This window comes from Sarcophilus harrisii, chromosome 5, assembly GCF_902635505.1.
Source record: "Sarcophilus harrisii chromosome 5, mSarHar1.11, whole genome shotgun sequence".
Taxonomy (NCBI): domain Eukaryota; kingdom Metazoa; phylum Chordata; class Mammalia; order Dasyuromorphia; family Dasyuridae; genus Sarcophilus; species Sarcophilus harrisii.
This window is the reverse complement of record NC_045430.1, coordinates 279159681-279182549: the sequence shown is the minus strand read 5'-3', so window position 1 is coordinate 279182549 and position 22869 is coordinate 279159681. Positions and strand designations below refer to the sequence as shown.

Sequence of the window (22869 nt, the reverse complement as noted above, 5' to 3'; positions counted from 1 at the left end):
ATTTAACCAATTAAAGTTAATTAGCTCTGACAAAAGAATATTTACTTTGTATGTATGGGAAGAACAGAAGTCCAAACATTCCTTCTGGCCCGCTTTGGAGGCACCCATTTCCCTAGATCCTCTTGGTCTATGGGGACGATGAGCTCAGATTTAATGCAGCATTTATGTAGCACTGGTTCCACCAAACTCACATCCACCTGTGACATGACTGCTGGATTAGCCCTTGTGTCAGCCAGCCCCCGGTGCATCGGGAAGGTTGTTCCTCACTCCTGGGAACTGAAAGCTAAACTGCTCTTGTTCCATTTGTGCCGTCTCTACTCATGTGCACTAGTTGTCTTCTCAAGTACAATCTAAACTCCTTTTGAGTGGAGATTGTTTGGACTCTGATGCCTCATGCATAGCAGGGGCTTAACAACTGCTTAGTACTTAGTTGACTAATATTTTATGGACTCGATAAATGCTGCTGTTGTTCATTTGTTTGGTCGTTTCAGTCACGTTCAACTCTTTGTTGAGTTATTTGGGCATTGTAGTGGTCATTATTAGTGAGTCATAGCATCACATACAAAGTGCTGTGGGCGTTCTGTTTTGACTTTTCTTTTTAAAAAGCTTTCTATATTTTGGTGTGAACTTCCCTGGCAATTCTTACTATTCAACTGAAGACATATTAGCGTGCTGTGGAATTAGTTAACGTCATGCTCACATCAGGTTCTGTGTCACCTCTGAGATGAAACCTTGCCATTCTTCAATCAGAGAGACTGCTGCTGTTTCTAAGGTAGTTTTGAAAATTTTTTAAATGTAACAAAATTTCCAGTTCTGTGAAATATACTCTGGGTTCCCAAAAGAGTAACCCAAATGTCTGTTTTCATCACTAAATCTGAGAGACTTAGTTACTGCTCACCACATGAACTCATAATTCCCTCTCTCACTTCCATGATTTTGAGAGATTGTCCCTCGTGGTTTTGAGGCATTCTTTCTTTATCTTAGTACCTTAAACACTTTCCCTGTCTTCAAGGTTTTTCTCCTGTACCACCTCCTACATGCACCCCTTCTTTATCTCTAAGTTACTAGTGTCTCCCTTCCAATTATTTGGTATTTTACTTTTTCTATATTTTTACTTTTCTATATTTTGTATTGTTTTCATCTGTAAATTTTTTTATCTGTAAATATCATACTATATTTATATTTTCTATTGTTTTCATCTGCAAGTATCATATCTTATCCTATATGAATGCATGCTCCTTCAGTATAGGTCATATTTTTATTTAGGGCAGTTTTTGTTTTTAATTTTTATTTTTGTATCTCCATATCAGTGGATCAGTAAAGACCTGGATTCTGAAAATAGAAGAACAGGAGTTAAATAACTAACTCTGTTAGCAAGAGCCTTAATTTCATATTTCTCTAGACAACTTTCGAAGACTGCAAGTTACAGAAAAGATAATGGGTCTCATTGGTCAAGGGACTTTCCTCTCTGAGAGTTCTCCATACCTAAGAAATCACAGATCTGGGAAAAATCAATAAAACTAAAAATAATTTTTAAAAAACAGCCTAACAGTATCTTTCACATAGTGGTTGCTTAATAAATATTTGTTGAATTGAATTAGACTGTTCACACATTCACAAAAGTGAGATCTTTTGATTTTGCAAAGTTGAACTAATAAGCGTGAAAATGCATTTCCTCTTTGGTCAGCAAATAGCATGAGAGGAAAAGAGAGAGATTTCCCCCTGAAATGCTCTCCTAGCATCAGGCCCTCCCCGAGACTGGGAGATGGATGAGGGAATGCAACCGAGTATAGAATCAATTCTCCCCAAATTACCATCCCTCCGAAATTCTCTTCATGTCCTCTTCAATGGTTCATTTTCCTAAGTTGTAAAACTCAGTGGCGCTTGCAGTATGTGTGAGTCTATTGTAAATGACCTCATCTTCTACTGAATCGTCAAGATGTTTGGTTGTGTTCCAGGGCACGGGATCTGGATTTTATTGTGCTTAGATGTCGATTCTAGCTGGAGACCTCGGACTTTTTAATGAGGCTCCAGGAATTGAAATAGTCTAATAAATTTAAGGGAATCGTAGTTTAGTGAATATGTGTGGGCAATTTTGGAGTTCCATTTATTTTCAAGATTTTGAGCTTGAACACTACTTGCAAAAGACTGAGTCAAATGACTTGATTTTCAGTCCCAGCCCTGCCAGTTATTAGATGTCACAATAACCAGTCAATTAACATTTATTAAGCATCTCCTGTGTACAAGACAACTGTGCTAAGCATTGGGGATACAAATATAAGATTTCTTCATCTGTTAAGGGAGAAAAGGTTGGATTAGATGACCTTAAAGATTTCTTTCAGCTTTTATTCTGTGATCCCATGAACCATGTCTGAGATTTATATACTGTTAAAGTTTACAATGCATTTTCCATACATTATTAACTCATAGAACATTCCCACTGCCCTTGAGCCACTCCTTCTTCCACACTGACTCACTTCCCACTTCTCCCTGTATGGTATAGATACTATAATTGGCTTTCAGAACTTCCCCAGGAACTGTCCCAGTACCAATTAAATATAGTGGCAAGATACAGATCAGCAAGACTGGAGATGGCTCTGGATGCAATGGGAGACCTTGGCCTTTTTAAGTTAAGCTCTTTCCCACCTCTCAGTTTGACTGAGGTAATACCCATTTAATCAGTGATTAAGGCTAGGTAAGGACTGAGATAAAAATAGCCTCTTTTAAGTAGTCAAAAAAAATCAATCGAGGAGAGAAGACCTCAGGATTTTTTTTTGATGAAAATTCATAAAATTTCTATTTATATCCACTCTGAGTCATCAGGCCCCAGCAATGCCCAAGGGAGACTTGGATTTGGACCTGCTGATGGCCAAAGAGAGCCAGAATGATTTGGACTTAAAGCATGGTCCTTAAGAAAGAAATCTAGCCCAGAAATTCCAAGATATCTTGAGAGGTTTATTTCATTGATCAAAATGTACATTTCTTTGGCTAAAATAAAAAGAACCCTGGACTTAGAATTATGAGTGTCTGAGTTAAAATACAATCTTAACTAATGATTAAAAGTGTGATTTTGCACAAATCATTTCTCAGGGCCTCAATTTTCTCATTTATAAATGAAGATATTAATAAAAATATCTCCATTGGGTTATTATAAAGATCAACCTGGAATTGAATAAAAGGCATTTTAACACATCAAAAGTTAAATATATTAATATTTATTATTAAATTAAAATGTTATTTTTTCTAGTAGTAGTAGTAGTACTAGCAGCATCAACAATAACTAAGGACACTACCTGGCACATAGTAGGTACTTAGTCAATGTGTATTCATTGATTGGTAGTAGCAGCTGCAGCAGTAAATACCAGATATTGTTAGTTGTTTAAAGGGAATGAGGAGCAGCATGATGTGGTAAATAATGACTGAGAAAGAACCAGGAAGACTGGGTTCACTTCTGACCTCTGACAAACAGCAGTTGTGAAATCTTTGGCAAATTAGTTTGCCCTCTGTCTCTATCTCTCTATGTCTCTGTCTGTCTCATTGTCTGTCTGTCTGTCTTGTTTAATCAGACATTTCTGAAGTTCTCAGTGCTAGATCCCCATTCTTCCTCCTGGAAGATAAATCACAGATTTGTTCCAAGAAAAAAAAAATCCCTAAAAGTGGGGACTTCTGGGTGCAAATTCTACATTATACCCTCCTGCCTTCCTGTCATCCCTTTTGATGTCCTACAAGGGCTTGGAGATCCAGGACTCTAGTCCGTCTTCTTCCTCACTCTGGGTCTGGCTTTGTCTTGCCCTTACTCAGCAGGCACACAGCAGCTATCTTGTCCCTGGCTTTTAATTGGCAAAGCCCCAGAGGAAGACTCTTCTCAGCCAGGGACCTGAGTTATGGAATTTTCTACATCCGGAAACTTGGCTCATTTCCAGGGCAAAATGATTTCTCCACAAATGAGCCGCCAATCTTTTCCTGGGGATCCTCAGAACAAAGGCACCCCTAGATTGGATCTCCCCCCACACCTTTCGACCCAGCTTCTGTATGTTTGCCCGGAGACAGAAGCACAGTGAGATCCCTGTTCCTCTTCCCCTTCCTCCTCCTCCTCTTCCTTTTTGTCTTCCTCCTCCTCCTGCTTTTTGAAAAGATTCTCCTTAGAACTGAGTGACTACAGAGTCCCAGGGCTCCGTAGTAACAGGAAAGCTGCCTCCGTCACTTCTGCCTGCCTTCCATACCAGGTACGGATGCTTCTCTCTTCCCCGAGTCCTGCTATATTTATAAAATCGGACTTCAGAAAGGGAAGTGAGCTGGAAAACTGATTTTTGTGCCTGTAGCATCAGGTACTGTTTAACCAGTGGGAGGGACTGATAAAATTAGCAGGCTGACTAACCACTTCCCTTCCTTGTTGCTCTTTAATATTATAACGGATACAGAAAAGTTCAGAGGGAAGCCTGTTAGTTTTCTAGACCACAGTGTACTTTTTTCAAAGGGAGAATGCACAACAGGACGGGTAAGTTTCTTTCTTAACTTTTCATATGAAAGGAAAATTGAGGGATTTTTGTGGGGGGGGGGAGTATTTGAATCAAAACTCTTTTGGATGTGGAATATGAAGCTGCTATGGGGAAAAAAAAGCAACTGGAAATTTATAATCAGGAAACTGCCTTGCATGAAATAGTTTTGTTAAAAAAGGAAGGAAGAAAGTATGAAAGAAAGAAAAAAGAAAGGAGGAGAGAGAAAGAAAGAAAGAAGGAAAGAAAGAAAGAAAGAAGGAAAGAAAGAAAGAAGGAAAGATAAGAAAAGAAAGAAAGAAAGAAGGAGAGAAAAGTAGGAGAGGAAAGAAAGAAAGAGGAAAGAAAGAAAGAAGGAAGGAAAGGAAGAAAGAAAAAAGGAAGGAAGGAGAGGAAAGCAAGAAAGAAAGAAAGAAAAAAGAAAGAAAGAAAGAAAGGAGAGGAAAGAAAGAAAGAAAGAAAGAGGAGGAGAGAGAGGAGGAGAGAGAAAGAAAGGAAGGAGAGGAAATAAAGAAAAGAGAGAGAGAAAGAAAAAAAGATAAAGAAAGAAAAGAAATGGCCCTGAGTGACCTTCAATAAGTCACGTTGTGTTTTTCATCCTCAGTTTCCTTATTTGTAAAATACAAGATTTGGAATAGATAGATCCTAAGTCTAATTATGATCCATTTTCTTAAATCTCATGAGGGCAAAAATTGGCACCAAAAATGTGTTTTGATTTCAGTTAAATCCCAGTCATAGAGGACTTAACTATCCAAGCTCCTCAGAGGGAGATCCCAAATCACTCTGGAGGAGGGGAGAAGAAAGATTTGTTTTTTCCACTGTAAAAATTAAACTACTGAGCTGAGATCTAGGACTCAGACCTTCCTCTAATTCTCAGGGAGACACTTGGTTCCCCAGTTGATTCCAGAAATTCAAACTCGGTGGTTTGGGTGGAAATTGCTGATTTCATCTGCTAGCTGACAGGAGAGCATACTGAGAAACACTGACATTGTCCAGACTTACTCAGGACTTTGGGAGTACAGTTTGGGTTCTGAAATGGAAACTCCAATCAGAGAGAACAGGCCCCTCTCCACTCGCTCTCATTTTCGACATTTGTGAGAACAATTTTGGGTTGAACATTGTCATAGGAAATGGAGCTGCAAGGCAAAGGGAGATGAGCCAAGCCGCCTCTGGTCACATTTCCCAGTCCAGCAGCCCAGAGAGCAGCAGCCCATACATTCGCCTTTCTGTCTGTCTATCGAGTGAGTCTGGACAACTTCCAAGTGACCACTGACTTTTTCTTGCTTATCCAGTGACCCAAGGTCAGGGTCAACTTGCTCTCTAGTGTTCCCACATGATTCAGATCCCTGGAGAATACACAGATGTATCCTCTTCCCACCTGCCCCCGATCCTCCATTAATTCTGTTTTAAATGCAGCCCATTTTAGTGTCTAAAACACTAATCCTGGAGTCAGAAAGACCAAAGTTCAAATGAAGCCACAGATACCCGTCAGCTGTGTGACTCTGGACATCTCCCTCTTTCTAGACCTCAGTTTACTCCTCCCTAAAATGAACAGGTCGGACTTGATTGTCCCTAATGGAACTTCCAGCTTTAGAACTATGGTCCTATGTTGCTGGTGATAGATTTTATTTTCTAAAGTTTATTCTATAAATCAAGAAAAACCAAATCCATCCATCAGTCATCATGAACCCACTATGTGTGAGGAACTGTGCTCCTGCAGGGCAAGGAGACGGACAGGTTTGTTTTACTCCCAATCTACTCAACCCAGAAATCTTGCCAGATAACCTACGTACCAGCTCCTGTGTCTGGCACTCAGAAGGCACTTATAAATGTTGGCTAATTAATTCTAAAGTTGTTGGGAGAACCAAAATAATTTATGTAAAGTGCTTCACAAACCTTAAAGCATTTTTATAAAGGTTAGCTGCTATTACTATCAATAATAATAACAATAATAAAAATCTCAAGTCAACAATTAGTCTTTATTTAGGGCTCCCTGTGCTAAGGGTGGTCCATTGTGTAGATGGAGGAAGGCCCCCCCCTACCAACAAATCCCAAGTGGGAGACATTTTGAATTGTTAGAAACATTCGAAGTTGCATAAAGGGGGAATATTTGTGCTTAAAATGGGCTCACAGACTCTGAATTGAATGACTTTGTTAATGCCAATTCTTGCTTGCTTGAGGTTTAATCTTATGTATTTATTTAAACCAAGAAGAAGGCCAGAAGTCAAATATAATTTGGTATGTTCTAAGGCTTAGGCAATATCGAGTTCTCCAGGACCACATTAGAAGGGAGACAGGCTGTGTAGTCCAGAGAGAAAGACCCTGGGACTGTGACAGTGTGGTCTTTGTGTCGGCCAGGTGAACATTGGACTGGAGAAGTCACTCAGAAAATTCCCTTCAGTCAAGCCAGCGGGCTGGAGGAATGCTTTTGATTCTGGAGATCATTTATTTCTCTTTGGATGGTGAAGGAGACGGGGGAAATTCATCTAAGTCATCTATAAAAATGTGTATTTTTTTTTTTTGGTAAAATGAATGATAAACATGGTCAGGGCAGTGTAAAAATCAGAACTGGCTGCAACTTCAAGGTGTTGCTGAGCTTTGTCTGGCATTGACAAAATCTGAAATTTATATGCCGTGTGCTTTCATCTGCTCTATGAGTAATCACAAAACACTAAATATAGATGAGGAAGCCTTTAGGCTGGGAGGGGAGAAGAGAAGGCTTTCAAAAGTTAGGAGATTTCTTCTCCCCGTGGATCGTGAGTTGTAAGCTCAGCCTTTTTCCTTTGGCATTGGAGCCATGAGGGAAAGGAATAGGGCATTGTTAGGAATTCCATTTGGGATTTCATACTGGGAAATGCAGAAACTGAATTCATCATTGATGGAGTCCTTTTACATGAAAGGTTCTGTGCTCCTGCTTCTAAGGATAAGACAACAAAATTTTAAAAGTTCTTGCCTTCAGTGAACTCATTTTCTACTATCCTGACAAGTGTTTCCATGGCTATTGTGAGGAAATGGGATGTTGAATATCTCCCTTCAATACCCAGCTCTTCTAATTTCATTTTTCTGTGGTTTTCGGTCCAAAATTGATCAAGAAAATTCATTTTATATTTTTATTTCACTTTTGTTTGGTGCCCCATTTCATTTAGGCCATTTGGTATTCTGTGGTTTCAGCTCTTGGTGACTCCATTTGGGTTTCTCTCTGCAATGATATGAGAGTGCTTTGCCATTTCCTTCTCCGGTTCAATTTACAGATGGGGAAACTGAGGAAAATGTTACGTGCCTTGCCCAGGGTCACAAAACTAGTAAGTGACCGAGATTAGATGTGAACTCAGGAAGACTAAGTCTTCCTGACTGTAGACCCAACACTCTATGCACTGTAGCGCCACATAGTTGCCCTCATTTAGGTCAACAGCATCCTAGTCTGATTATTCTATAGACAAAAGGGTTAACAAGGGATCCAAGAACTTTTAAAAATATATATTTTTGATAACTCTCTTTTGATATAGTTGTTTTCTTTTGTGATCCTATAAAATTTGTTTTTCTGCATCAGTCACATGATTCTGGGGAAAAGTCCATGGGTTTCACCTGATTGTACAGCTGGGGATGTCCAGGATACCATGAGAGTTAAGAACTTTTAGAGAATCAATTTTTCTTAATGAGATCTCCAGGGATGACTGAAGAATTCCTGGAAAAACTTTGAAAGATTGGAAATCACTTTCTTTTCCTGTCATTGCGGAAGGGGTTTGCAAGGGGTGGGGCTTGCAGAGAGGGTGAGGGGAAGGAGGGGAAGGAGAGGCTCAGTGAAATTGCTAGGGGTGGGTGGACTGGGATTTCTTAGCAAGGAAACTGTCCCTTTAGCAAGTAGTCACAAACCATCTCCTCAAGGGCTTCTCTCACCTCTCTTTCCAAGTGTGTGTCTCTCTAAATCACCATTTTCCCTACTTCAATCTGAAGGCTTTTTTTTTTTTTTCTGAGGCACCTTCTGTGGCAAAAGCTGATTCAAGAAAGTCACTTAGTCTGAGCCTTCTTATCACAACGTTAACATCTGAGTATAATTGGCAAGTTTCTCTAACAGGTGTTTTCCTTGAGGTGTGTTTGTGGCCATGTCTGGGATGATGTCTTCTTCTATTTCCTTCATGTCTGTCCTGATCTTCAACCTCATCTCAAGAATGACAATTGTTTCTTTTGAACTAAAATCCTTATTAAGTGACCCTAGTGAATAGTTCTCTTTTTTTTTTCTATGCCTTATGAACCTCCATCTTTAGCCACATTTCTAGAGGATGGTGGTGGACCATTTAAATGGGATGAATTTCTCCATGTTTATTATTTCCATGATTTGAGAATGTCTGTTTTGTTTAATTTTTCAGTTGATTCTATCCCTGCTGGATTCAGCTTTTGACAGTTCTCACCAAGTACAAAAAAGAACAGAGTATTATATGGGCTTAATTAATGTTTTCTGGTTGCGTGATTGATTAAATTTCCAGTTCAACCACATGCTGACTGTGTGGTCTTACATGAGTCATTTTATCTCAAGGGGGCTTTAATTTCTTCCTTTGCAGATGGCACAGTATGAAAAGTGCTTCTTAGACCCAGAAGGACTAGAGACCACTTACTAAATATATGACCTTTATCAAATTATTTACCTTGTGGGCATTTCAGTTTCCTCATTTGGGGAATGAGTATGTGTGCCAAACTGAAACTATGCTCAAATGGAACGAGCTGCCTGCCAGTAGAAATCAACAAGTCTGTCCATGTTACTAACTCAGGTAAAATATAAATAAATTCATTAAAGTTAAAAATAAATAAAATTTTAAAAACCTTGGGGCAACTGGGAGTAACTAATTTTATATAGATATAGGTATACACATATAGATAGATATCTATTTATATAAAATTAGTTATTCCCAGTTGTTCCAGATTATAATACCAGTTTCTTAGTCCGGTGTTGAAAAGTCCTTTGCTCCAGCTCCAGCCTACTCTTCCAGGCTTATTTTGTGTCATATTATTGATTCCCTAAGTTCCAGCCAGATTGGCCCATTGGCTTTTTCCCATTTCCTTTCCCATTTTATGGCCTTTAGACAGATCTCTCCCAAGGACAGGAATATTTTCCATGCTCATTTCCAACTCAAGCATCTCTAACCATCTTTAAAGCTTCCCAAAGAGGGGCGACTAGGTGCTGGGGTATATAGAGCACAGTCCTGGAATCAGGCAAACCTGCATTCAAATGTGGCCTCAGATACTTACTAGCTGTGTGATCCTAGGCAAGTCACTTATTCCCTGATTGACTCCCCCCCCCCCAAACAAAAATATTTAGCTCAGTTATAGTAGTATTTCTAAAGTAGAGGACCAAGCCTATACTTATTACCTGCCTGATACTAGAGATCTCATTTCCTTCTTTTCCACATCTACAAAATAGGACTGTATGACTTCAGAGTTCCAGTTTAGCTCAAAATATGTTTTAATCTGAGAATCTTTTATGGTTCCTCCTACTTGGAATATTTTTTCTCTCCTCTTTAAATTATCTCTTTGTTGATCTATCGTTCCCTCAGTGGAATGGAAGGTCTTTGAGGTTAAAGATGGCTTTCCTTTCAGCTTTGTCTTCCCAATTCCTCAGTGCCCAGCGTGATGTTTTGCACCTAGTAGGTGCTTAATAAATATACTTGATGCATTGGAAACTGCAGAGATTCAGTACTTTTAGTTTCCTCCAGATTTCATGTCATTCATCACTGTCTTTGAGACTGACAATAATGCATGATGCGATTTACCTGAAGGGTTCGAGAAATGCTACCGGATTGTTCATCTCCACACTGTGGGGAGAAGCATGAATGGAAAGTGAGAGAGGAACTAAGGGCCGGTCTGCTCACTGACCTTCTGGATTCCCCGTATTCCTGGGGCATAGGTAGGAATAGAAACTGGCCTTATGGGGAACCGAATCTGGACGAATTGTCATGTTAGGTATTGAAACTTCCCCACTTTCCAGACTAAGAAAATGAGTATTTTTCTTCCCAGAATTGAAAGGCCTTTGCGCTTGATTCCTCTTATCAATTTGTAAACACTGAGCATCTCTTATATCCTAGGTATTTTTCTAAGGTAAAAATGAGAAAATCCCTGTCCTCATGGTACATTCATTCTGGTAGGAGGGGATGTGTATCTGTGGATATAACCTATTGAGAGAAAGGCAAAGACTATCTTTATATGTGTAATGGGGACAAACTATAGAAACTACAAAAATCATGAGTAATCCTGATGATATGTTAGTTATTGCTTTTATTTTCTAAAGCTTGTCCTTGTAAACTTTTAATATTTTGGTATGAAATATCTTTTTTTTTCTGGGGTAATTGGGGTTAAGTGACTTACTCAGGGTCACACAACTAAGAAGTGTCTGAGACCAGACTTGAACTCAGGTCCTCCTGACTTCAGGGCTGGTGCTCTATCCACTGCACCACCTAGCTGCCCCAAGTATGAAATAACTGCAGAAAGCAAGGGCATTTTCTGGTGCTTCTTGGTAAGGAATGGGGTTTCCTTCTGAGTGCTACAAAATTTATTCAAATCATGCAACAAATATGTTCTTAAAAAAAATCCTAGTTTCATTGTATTAACAGAGTAGAGGTTGGCTGAATGCTAAGTGAAATAGAAGGTCATGCAAATGTTGACACAGACACGTGTGTGGCCAGACACCAGCAAAAACCTTTCATGGTGGTTGTGGTTAGGGTGGGGACGGCGAAGGGCTGCCCCCGTACAAGACTTGATCCAAATGACTTTCAGCGTATTGTAAGATTCTAAGATAATAGAACTTTCTGATTTAAGATATACAGAAAAAAAAGCTTTCTTTACCTTTTATGTTTATTCCAATGCAAAACTTATTACACATTATTAAGATGCTTTTAGAGTTTTTTTTTTTAATATTTCAGTTTTAGGCAATCAGATGTTATTCTGCATTTTCTGCAGAACTTTTTTTTTTAATCTCCTGATCTTTTTTCTTGGACTATATCACCTCGGAGATTTGGATTCCGGCTCCAATAATCAAAGAATGGCCAAAGAAAGAAAGGAATCAAAGGGTACTGTGGATGTAGATACTATAATTCTGAATGGAAAGTCAGAGACTTGAATCCTAAGTGGGATGGCAGGGTGCAGATACAGTCACAATCTTCAGGAGTGGGGAGAGTGTCCATACCAACACTTCTGGATGCATTGAGACACTGAAGCATCCATAGAGTCTCCAAGAAAATATTTCCTTGTTTTTGTGCCAGCGTTTACACCGTGCCTTATACATAGGGTGTAATCAATGTTTATTAGTTGATTTGTGCTATTCTCTGTTGTTCGCAATGAACAGCACTCCCTTGCTTTAATCCAGTTTGCAAGTTATGGTATCACCTTCCTGAGGCCGTGGTCCTCTTCCAGAACAAAGGACAAAGCAGTCCCACCATCAGCTACAGGTCTCACCAAACTTGACCTTTGTCTTTTGGATTATCAGTCATGTTGATTATTTGAAATTCCCTGACTCAAAACTGAATGACAGCAAAAGAGAAATCCCAAATGCTTCTAAGATCCATATTTCACTGGGGTGAGTCCTACATGTGCAGATGTGGATTACAATCCCTCCATGGATCAGGAGCTTAGTTTCCAAGCTGAAAAATCTCACTACCCACTCAGTCTATAGCAGTTTCTTCTTTAATTTATTTGTTTCTTTATTAAATCTTTTGATTTTTTAAAAAAATATATGTGTAGTTTTCAACATTCATCCTTGCAAAACTTTGTCTTCCAAATTTCCCCCTCCCTTCCCCACCTCTCCCTCAGACAGCAATTAATCCAGTCTATGTTAATCATGTGCAATTCTTCTATACACATTCCCACAATTATCATGCTGCACAAGAAAGATCAGATCAAAAAGGGAAAAAAAGAAAAAGTAAACAAAAAGCAAGCAAACAACAACAACAATGTGGAAATGCTATGTTGTGATCCCCACTCAGTTCCCACAGTTCTCTCTCTGGGTGCAGATGGCTCTCTCCATCACAAGCCCATTGGAACTGGCCTAAGTCATCTTGTTGTTGGCAAGAGCCGTCATCTGTATGACAGTTTCTTCTCAAACTAGCCCTCCCTTCCACTACACCCCCAAAACTGGGACCCCCCATCTGGATATTCCCTCAGCTTTCTCCTCTTTTCTGCAAAGCAACCAGGGTGCATTTGCGTGCTTTATAATCTAGTCACTTAGACCCCTGCTAGGGGATGGAGGCTAAACATGTGGCAAGGCTTGTTCACAGTCTTTTGCAAAGGGCTGTTCATCCGTTATTCTTCCCAGATCACATCTGTGTTTTTACTGGAGGCTGGGTTTTACCCCACAGGGTGAATAATAGTGGGAACCTCAGGGAGCAGAATGGAAATATATGGAAATGTGATCAGAACCTCCTAGGTTTAAAGCCAGATGAGACCATGGACTTATCTGGAGACCATTCCACTTCCATAACCCAAGATGACTCTCCTGTGGGCCCAAGCTCCTGATTGGTTGCACGTTACTCATCTCACTTCCTGCTCTGTTCCTATAGCTTTAGCAGGCTGGGTCCTGGGAGACTCTCTTCCCCCATCTTTTTATTTCATGATTTGTTTCCCCCTGTTATCATCAACAGCAGCAAGACCTTCAGCCACTTAAAAATGGAGGGCCTCTAAATTTCTTGTCTTGGGATCCCCAGGACTTAGCACAGTGACTGGCACACAGTAAGTGCTTCTTGGTGCTTTAACTTCTTTAGGATGTCCAAATTCTTCATTTTCTCTCTAAAGAACCTGAGTCACAGGTAAAGTGACTTGCCCAGGATCACAGGGCTAGAAAAGTGTCTGACCAGTGATTTGAACTCATCTGTACCTGACTGCCAAGTCCAATGCTCTGTCCCTCACACCTTCTGCCTTTCCAGAAGCACTGTTTGCTCTTTATCCTCCACAGACCTCCATTTGCTCTTTCCTCCTTGATCTCTAAAGCAAAATAATAAAACAAACAAGCAACAGCACTCCCTAAAGCTGCATTTTACGGTTCTCTACATTGCTCCTTACTAAGTTCAAAAGAAGTCCTCATATGTTTATGTTTATCAACAACAATGAGCTTTTACAAAACTGTTTTTACCTGAGTAGAGCCTGGTTAAGAACGGTTCTTTCTTTTGATTGTATGCCAGATTTTTCTGTTGATGAGTTAGCCAATAGGAATAGAAGTGCAGATTTAGGGCGGACAAATTAAGTCTGACTGCAGCTCAGCAGTTGGATGAAATGTTTACAGCTTTGTTTCTCCCAGAATGAGCGGGGTCAGTGATGTGCCAGCATTGGCTAAAGGTTTTCAGTGTGGAAAAAAAAAGGGAGAAATAAATGGTGCAGCGTGAAAAAAAAAAATCCTCTTAATGCAAAACTGAGAATTGTGTCTTCTTTATGACCTTAGTGATCTTCAAGCCACTACCTCAACTTTGTTGGCTTTTTCTGATCATTTCCTTTCATCCGCATGAGGTTGTCTCTATCTCATATCGCTATGCACGAATAGAAATTTAATAATTGGAAAGACAGATATTTTCTATTGATATTTCACCCTGCAGCTGTAGGAGAGAATTGGAGAAAAAGTTCCATGTTCAACTTTCCCAAAGACTGAAAAGCGCCTGAAATTTGCAAATGCATGAAGAGATTCAGTTAATTTAAAATTCAGTCTGTTATTAAAGACTGAATTAAGATGGCAGTGAAAGAACAGCCCCAGGTGTGTGACTTGGCATCTGGAAGTGCTACATTTAATGTTTATGCAAGAGTAAGTTTTTTTCTTCTAATTTTATTTTAAAAAGTGATTAGCACCTTAGCTGTACAGCTCCAAAAGAAATTTTTTTTTAGGGGTAACGCTGCATACAATTTAAAGAATTTTTTTCTCCTTCAAAATTTGTCCTACTTAGACAAAAGTTCTTTTGCTCACCGATGTAATATATTCATTGGCTCCCATTTGTAAGTGCCCCTGGGTAATGTGTCGGAGAGGGGAGTGAGCTCATTGAGAACACCAATGGACCTGATCACATTGGAAGATGTATCATTGGCACTTCTGCCTAATTTAGGGCTTACATTGGGTCTTGTGTTTAATGGTCCCATTCTCCACTACTTTGGGTCCTTTCCTAGGACTTTAAACTCAGTTTGCATACAAATGGAACCCTTGCTTTGGCTGGAGGTGGGGCTTTCATTGGAAAGAGTTAGCCAAAGGAATACGCTTTTCTGGAATCTAAAAAAAAAAAAAAAAGAATTTATTGTCAGGCAGTCAAAGAACTAGAGGGCATCTCCTTGGGAAAGGTAGGAACTGGTGAAATTGGAACAATCCCCTTATTGCTGTTATGAGACACCTGCTAATGGCAACGAAGGACAGGTGGGAGACACCTACAGGGAGCATGTTGATCTTTTAGGAGGAAAACCCCAAGCAGGGCTTTTTTCCAGCTCTGTGTCAAGAAAATGGGAGGTTGCTCTGAGAAAGAGTTATCATTCCCCCCAAACCTCAACAAAACTTTCAGTCATTCCTCTTCGTTTGATGGATCTGCATGTTTTTTAAAAGAGCCCTGAAAGTTCCCAGAAGCAGCAGCTGGCAAGGATGTCGAGCATCCTTTGGACCAGTTCCTGAAAGTAATATTATCCCAATTTAACAAATGAGGCAGCATTCACTAAGAATCACAAAGGTGAGAACTTAGTTTAGAGGACCATAGATTTAGAACCTGATGGACCTCAGAGATTAGCTTCAACTCCTCACTTTACTTTTAAGGAAACTGAGACCCAGAGAGCTAGATCTCCCCAAATCACAGTCAGTAAAGAACAGAGGGTTAACTTTGAACTTAAGTCTAGAGTCTAGCTCTGAACCTGGTAGTCTTTCCATAGGACTATGTTCTATTTGGAAGCAGAAGTCCATCCTTTTGAGTGGTAGATCAATAGGACTCTAGCTCAGTCTCTTTGGACAAGTCCTTTCAGAGAAGTTCAACCTTTTTATCTCTAAAATGGGGAGAATGATATTAACACTACCTATTGCACAGTGGTGTTATCTCTCAAGTTGAAAAGTAAAGTTTCATGGGCTATTTTAGAAATGTGAATTCTTGTTTGACATCTTTATCCGTGTAGCAAACCACTTTAGAAAGCCTAAGTGAAAGGGTCACTGAACTATCTGTCCCAGTCTTTTCATTTTACAAATGAGGAAACTGAGGTTCTATGTGGGAAGTGATTTGCCCAATGTAATACTGATAAGAATAACAATAACAATAATAGTAACTAGCCTCTGTATAGTCGTTTTAGTTTTTATAAAGTTCCTTCTATGTGTCAAGGCAGCATATCTTCCCAATACCTCTGTGTAGAAGGTTAGGATATCTGGGGCTTTGACCCCAAGTACAAAAGTCAAATTACTCCTCTGGCAGAAAGGAAACAAACAAACAAACAAACAAAACACATAACTAAGTTTAGCAAGTAGAAGAAGCTAATTACACGATAACATTCTTGTTCTATGGTGTTAACATTGTTTGAGCGGAAAAAAAATACACCCTTTAGTAAGAAGTAGAGGGTTGAGGATTGGAGGTCACCATTTTTTCTTCCATGTTGCTCAGAGCAGAGTCTTTCCAAGATGGCAGAGGCAGGGCTTGACATCAGGCTTCTAGAAATCAGGTTTCAGAACAGCTGTCCAGCCATTGAGCCTTATTACTGTTAACAAGAAAAATTGGTTACAACAGGGAGCAACCTACTCCTCCAGCGGGTATGTCCATGGCAGTGGCCCCTCGCTTTTCCAGACCCCCGTCCCCTCTATCTTTCCACAGACAAGTCATTGCCTCCTCTAGGCTATGTGTCCCAAGGCTTCCACTCCCTCCTGTCTGACTCCGGATCCGTGTCCTACCTCGTTTGCCCCCAAAACCAGACTTGTCAGTGACCGTTCTGGAGGTGCGAGCTTTGGTTCTGGAGCCATCTCTGGAGCTGCGAATTCACAATTGTCAGCCTCAGACGAATGGACAGGCTTGATCTGGGCTGGCCACGCGGAGAGAGCTGGCGTGAACAGAGACTCCCAGAGAGCCGAGGATGGAATTGGGCCAATCATCTCTTTTGTCTGGGCCCTGATCGTGTCCTCCCAAGCCAATGGCTAAGGCTGCTGGCTGGAAGCACTGGCAAGTGAACAATTAACTGCAGCGGAGGCAGGAAATTTGTTATTTTTGAAATGAGGTCAGGGCATGGGAACATCCCCCTCCGTTGGATAATTGAGAACCCATTTCCCTGTAAGGCAGTTTCACTTCACATAAAACATTCCCGGCAAACACCGTTTTGCCTATCTCAGCACTCCCCGCTTGGGGTAAATAATTCAGAAGCTAAATGTTTCATCTCCACGGCCTCCTGTTCCATCGGCGCTTTCCCCTCTGTGGGAAGAACACGGGGGACATTGTAGATATTGAAATCCCGGAGCTCCTGTTGAGTCTTACACAGGAGCCTAAGGAGGGTACACTCAGGTAGAAGAAGCTGATTACACCATAATGTTCTTGTTCTCCAAAGTTAACATTATTTGAGTGAAAAAAACACCCTGGAGACATGATAGAAAATTTTAACAAAAAGGATTCCAGAGAATTGTTTTTGACAATGTGTTTTTTTTAAGAGTTTCTCTTTCCATCCATTGGGACAGTCATTAGCATACCAAGGTTTACTTATTATTGCGATAAAACATCATGGGAAGTCGGGCTGCGTGATGGCGTAACATCGGTCCTTTTATTAGAGCTAAATTCAAATCCTGTCTCTAACATTAGCCTAGAGATTCTGGGCAAACCTCAAAGGCTGTTGAAAGGATGCGATGGAAGAATGGACATAAAGGCTTGAAAAACTGGAAAATGGCAAGCGATCCAGTTATCATTTTCTTCATTCTCATTTGTTGTTATTTTCTCATTTTTTGTCAACTTTTTTGATTGTCTTCAGAAAGAAATGACCCTAGAAGAATCACTCTCCTGCTATAATTCTTTTCTATTTAGTGTTCAATGGACTTTTGCCCACATAGATACATTTCCTGCTTTCTATAGATGAATTACCAAGTCAGATGCATTACCAAGTCAGCTTCTTTACTGCAGGTTCAATGCCAACTGGTAGCCAAAAGGATGATGGGTATGTGCCACTAATCCTGCCTCCTCATGGTGCTACTGCTCTCCTCTTCACAGCTTTTCTATTTTAAAAGATTTTGTTCCAATGGCTTAGAGATAATCACCACAATGTATGGTGAGATCTATTAAGAACATCTTCTTAAGTTTTTGGCCTCTATTTCTTGTCCAGGTGATTGAGGGGGCAATGATCTGTCTCTATAAATGGTCGGGTCCCAGAACAGTTTATTAGCTTCATTCTTCTGGGTGTTTTGAGGTCAGTATTTGTTGTGTAGGATTTTATTGTCTGTTTATCCCTGAAAAGAGTGAGCTTCTGATAAGGATTGCTAGTCACCAAATAGTGTCTGGTTAAGTCTGTCCAGTTGCAGACCATAGCCACCAGAAAGTACAGTTCCAATCTTCTTAAAGATAATTCTTCTGTAGTTTCTGCTGGCTCTTAGCCTTGTTATTAGGTACTCTCCAGGCACTTATATATTAGAAATGAGATCAGTACATCACCTGTAAATGTATCCTGTTATGGACATTTCAATATACATATCTAGAAAATACTGCTAAGGTACCAGATTTATTTGTTGAGGAAATTGATGACTGAGACCCGAGGTAACTGCCATCTCATTTTTTAAATGAGTGTTATTATTCTGGAAAGATGTCCATGAAAAGTTGATAGATTGCATGGTATTTTTATGTTTATGTCTTTTTTAATTCAAAAGGATTTGATGGTATGTACCATATGTGATGAAATTATAGCTCTAATTAAAAAAAAAGTCATAGCACTGTCCTAGGTACAGGAGACACAACTGACAAAAATTGAATTGTGCCTTTGTTGGAGTCCACACCATAAATTCAGATAAGCAAGTGAAAGGTCATTGGAAGAGAGAGAAAGAGTAATAGAAACTGAGAAGCATCAGAGGAGGCTTCTGGGAAGATGTGGCAGTCAGCAGGAACTGGAAGGTGAGGATTCTAAAATAGGTGAGCAGGGAGTCCATTCCAGGCCTGGGAATTAGCTCATGAGGCATGGATGTGGAGATCATGGGATACCAGGCCACTCAGTTTGGTTTGAATGTAGATTGAGTAGAAGACAAAAATGTGGAATGAGCTCGAAAGGTGGTTTATTGGGAAAGATATGCTTTTACTCTCCAAGAATACAGGCTATAGCTAATTTTAGTGTTCCAAAAAATTGGCTGTCTCAGTTAAATGTTCTCCCTTTAGGTTCTATGGGATGTGTGTGTGTGTGTGTGTGTGTGTGTGTGTGTGTGAGAGAGAGAGAGAGAGAGAGAGAAGAAAGGAGGGATGGAGAGAGAGAAGAGGAGAGAGAAAGAGGGAAAGAGTGAGAAAGAGAGAAAAGGATGAAGAGAGAAAGAAAAGAGAATGAGGGGGAGAGAGCTCTATTCTTTCATTATCAGAGCTCTCTGGACAGACTGCTGATAGGTGGATTCAACTAGCCCTTTGTAAACTACTTTTGCATGGAAAATAGAAGTCTTCATCCCAATTCATGATTTTGTTGATGTGGAAATACCTTCCCTCAGTTTAGAAGCTTGCCTTGTGCTCCTAATTAAGTAGCAACCATATGTGTAATTAGTGGTGCTCCCCAGCTGTGGCCTTGTTGGAGTCCTCTCACAGACCTGCTGCTGGTGCTAGGCTCTTAATTGGCATTTGTTGCGTACATCCTAATGCATGAGACTGTGATTGGAGTCCCAGGTGGGGGCTCGCTGGATAGGTGTAATTCTTATGCATTATTTTGAAATGTCTCAGCCAAAGAATAAAGGCTCATGTTATGGAGGGCAGCTCATCTTTTTTATGCTTTGGACTGAATATTATTGATATTAGACCTACAGGGAGTAAATGAAGAAACATTTATAAGTTGTTCCTATGCACCAAGCACAGTGCTAAGGTCAGCAATACAAAAACCAGGAGCAAAGCAAGATATCCCTTCCTTCCTTCCTTCCTTCCTTCCTTCCTTCCTTCCTTCCTTCCCTCCCTCCCTCCCTCCCTCCCTGTCCTCCCTAATCTCCTAAACAAATAATACTTATTTTCTTTTGACCTCACAAAGTATTTCCTTTTTAAAAATTTGTTGTTATTCAATCATTTTTCAATCATGCCTACTCTTCATGATCCCATTGGAGTTTTCTTAGCAAAGATCCTGAAATAATTTGCAATTTCCTTTTCCAGGTCATTTTACAGATGAGCAAACTGAGGCAAACATACTTGCCTAGGGTAACACAATTTGTCAGGCCAGATTTGCATTCAGGAAGATGAGTCTTCCTGATTTGGGGTCTGGCACTTTATCCATTGCACCCCCTAACTTTCCTTGTTTCTTTAATATCCAGTTATAATATTTGGGCATAGGCCATGTTTTATTTAAGTTTTATATCTCCCTATCCACAGTGACCAAAATAGTGTTTTTGCACACAGTCATTTAATAAATGACTCAATCAGTGCCTTAACTATAGCATGCTCCTTTCATATAATTCCATGTAGAGTCTGATCATAACTTAAAAAAAAGCAAAACCCAAAAACCTGAGCAGAATTCTTCATAATTTTATTTTTAAGAGGAAAAGGAACAAATGATAGAATCCTATTTTCCAGCCTAAAGTAGAGAGTCCAGGAATACATTTTTGTAAATAACTTTTTATGGCAATTTTCCTTTAAAGCTCTAGTATTAATGATCATTGGTGGAAATAAAAGATTGTGGCCCAGGGGAAAGAATATTGGCCTTAGACTAGTAAGAAGAGGTAGATTGTAGTCTCAGTTCTTTCATTTATTGGTTCTGTGACTTTCAGTAAGTTCCTTGCCCTCTCCAGTCTTCAGTCTCCTGGGATCATAGACTGCGAGCTGGAAGGGACTTGGGAAGATACAGAGTCATGGAATCATGGACCTAGGAGGGACCTGAAAGGAAATATAGTCTAACCCATTTGTTTTCTTAACTAGGAAACGGAGGCCCAGAAAGCTGAAGTTATTTGTGTGGGTATTAAGTGGCAGAACCAGGATTTGAAGTGTAGAGTTGGAAATGGCTGAAATAACCAAATGACAAATAACCAACCTTTGACCCCCAACCTCAGCATTTTTTGTACTCCACCCAGACTGTCTCATTGTTTCCTCATCTGAAAAATGGGCACCTGACCTCTGTCCCTTCTAACTCTGAGCCGTAAGAAGAATTCAGGAATCGGAACTCCACTCTGTCTCAGGGAAGCTCTTCTTTCGTGGGTACATGAACAGTTCCCTCCGATTGTGGCTACAGACATCAAAGCCACACCAGTAGAGATGCACCTTCTCTGTTGTAAAAAGGGAGTGGAAGTCGAGAGCCGGGGGGAAGGAAACGTCGCCTACTTGTCTCGTATTTATGCGATCTGCTTTTGCCTGTCCCCAACATATGCTTCCATTTGATTTAAATACCCGATTTCCTTCAGGGGTGGATAATGAGACCTTGCAAAATTTCCTGAAAATGTATTGTTTCTTTGACAGTTTATTCACCTTAAATAGTTCGAGGAACTGCCTGTTTAATTTTAGATCCTGTCTTTGATGAGATGTTTTGACAAAGTAATACCAGCTTGATTCTATTTAAAATATTTTGACAGATGGGAAAATTGTTCCAGTCTGAGTTGATGAATACTTTACAGCAGTGTTTGGTGGAGTTATATATAAAAGGGAAAAAAATGGGGAAAGGTAGCCATGTTGTTCCTGAAAATATCACACTTTCATTCTTTAGGAGAGGAGGAAGGGGCAATGCAGTTACTGATCTCGGGATGTGTGCTGAATATTTTAAGAATTCATGTAATCGAAATAAGAAGAAACACCCTGAGGATGGTGGAGGGGTGGAGTGTTCCAGACAGGGAGCATTGAGTATTCTGTTGGCAAATAGAATTCTTTGGAATTAAAAAAAAGCCACAAACATACGATGTGAAAAAAAAAGAAAGAAAGAAAGAAAGAAAAAAGAAAAAAAAGAAAAGAAAAAATCCTTATGCTGTTCTTTGAACTATTGTTAGAGGATGTGATTAGGATACATTTGATGCCATAAAAAGTTCAATTACAGGAATAACAGGTATTTAGCTTGAAGAATAAAAGATTTGGAGATAGCTGGACTTGCTCCCTTCAAGAGTTTGAAGGATCATCCCTAGAAGAAAAGAATCAGACCTTTTTCTACTTGGATACCAAGGTTAGCGATAGGAGCCATAAGTAGAAATTACAGAGGGATAGACTTTGGCTGGATTTTAGGCTGATTTTCCTGATGCACAATTGGCTTCCAGTGGAGGTGGGGGTCTCTCCTGGCTTGGAAGTTTTCAAGCAGAAGCTGGACAATCCCTTGGTGTGATGTGAGATAGTTGGGATCCTTCTCAATTATGGCTACTGATATCTTTTCCAACTCTCCAAGTGAATTTTACTTAGCCTGTGCCAAACAGGATTTATGGGACCTCCCTTTTGTGGAGGCTGTGAGACTCAGGTATCTGCAAAACCCTTTTGTCGACATTTAAAATGTTAATGAAAAATGTCAATTTCCATGGTCAGAAGTCCCAAGTTTTAGTTCTGTATTCTTACAAATAATATCTAATTTACTGTGAACAAAGGGCTGACTGGAGAAGCAAGAATGGATTTGATATAAAGCTCCTTGAATCTGAATCCCCTATCTTGCTGACTTGCTAATCACTTATGATTTAGTTCCTTTTCTTTAGTTTTGTCAGAGATTAGAAATCACTTCACTCCTGTTCTTTGTATGCTCAGTACCTGGCTCAGAGTAGGTTGATTGACTGATGAATGGATAGATGGATGAGGTGATGATGATCTCTAAGGTCTTTCCTATCACTGCAAGTCTTTACCCGTATTTCAGACTTCTCCCAAAGAGAATTTTGTGGAGTAAAGCAGTAACTTGGATTGTACAATTCCAGACCAAGATGGAATTATTTAGGAAAGAGATGAGAAGACACATGCCTTCTCTAATCTCTAGACTTTCATGTGTCTCTAATACTTTCTGCTCTGGAGTATCTTTAAAAGGTTTTTACCAAACAATAGATCTATAAGTACTTATCCAGCAGCTGTTAGGTGTTAGGTGCTGTATATAAACCTCTGGAAACTGATAAAAGTCTAGGTAGCTCAGGAGTGGCTGGGCTACAGTAAATATTGGGTTTGCGTCACAGAATTGACTGGAATCTGAGTCGTTTCATTCCTGATCCCAAAGAGCCTGTGATTCAGAAATCTCTCAGTGGTGTTTCTTATTGTGCTTTCCCATCCCACCTCTGGAAACCTGGCCCAATTCCAAGAGCAACTGGAAGAAGTCCGTG

At 40.0% G+C, this 22869-nt stretch overlaps 1 protein-coding gene and 1 long non-coding RNA gene across 2 annotated transcripts in view; one reads left to right on the top strand and one right to left on the bottom strand.

The window, feature by feature from the left end:
- The first annotated feature begins 3821 nt into the window (after window positions 1–3821).
- The window catches only part of HDAC9 (histone deacetylase 9), a 673520-nt gene continuing 654472 nt past the window's right edge, over window positions 3822–22869 (top strand). The window contains exon 1 of the mRNA XM_031940668.1: window positions 3822–4498. Within this exon, the coding sequence (XP_031796528.1) occupies window positions 4483–4498 (16 nt within the window). The 5' untranslated portion in view covers window positions 3822–4482. The remainder of the gene's footprint in view (window positions 4499–22869) is intronic.
- Window positions 16075–16780, bottom strand: LOC116419623. Its single transcript, XR_004229879.1, has 2 exons — window positions 16363–16780; window positions 16075–16172 (listed from the first exon to the last, which is right to left on the bottom strand). It is a non-coding gene; the product is annotated as an uncharacterized LOC116419623 (long non-coding RNA).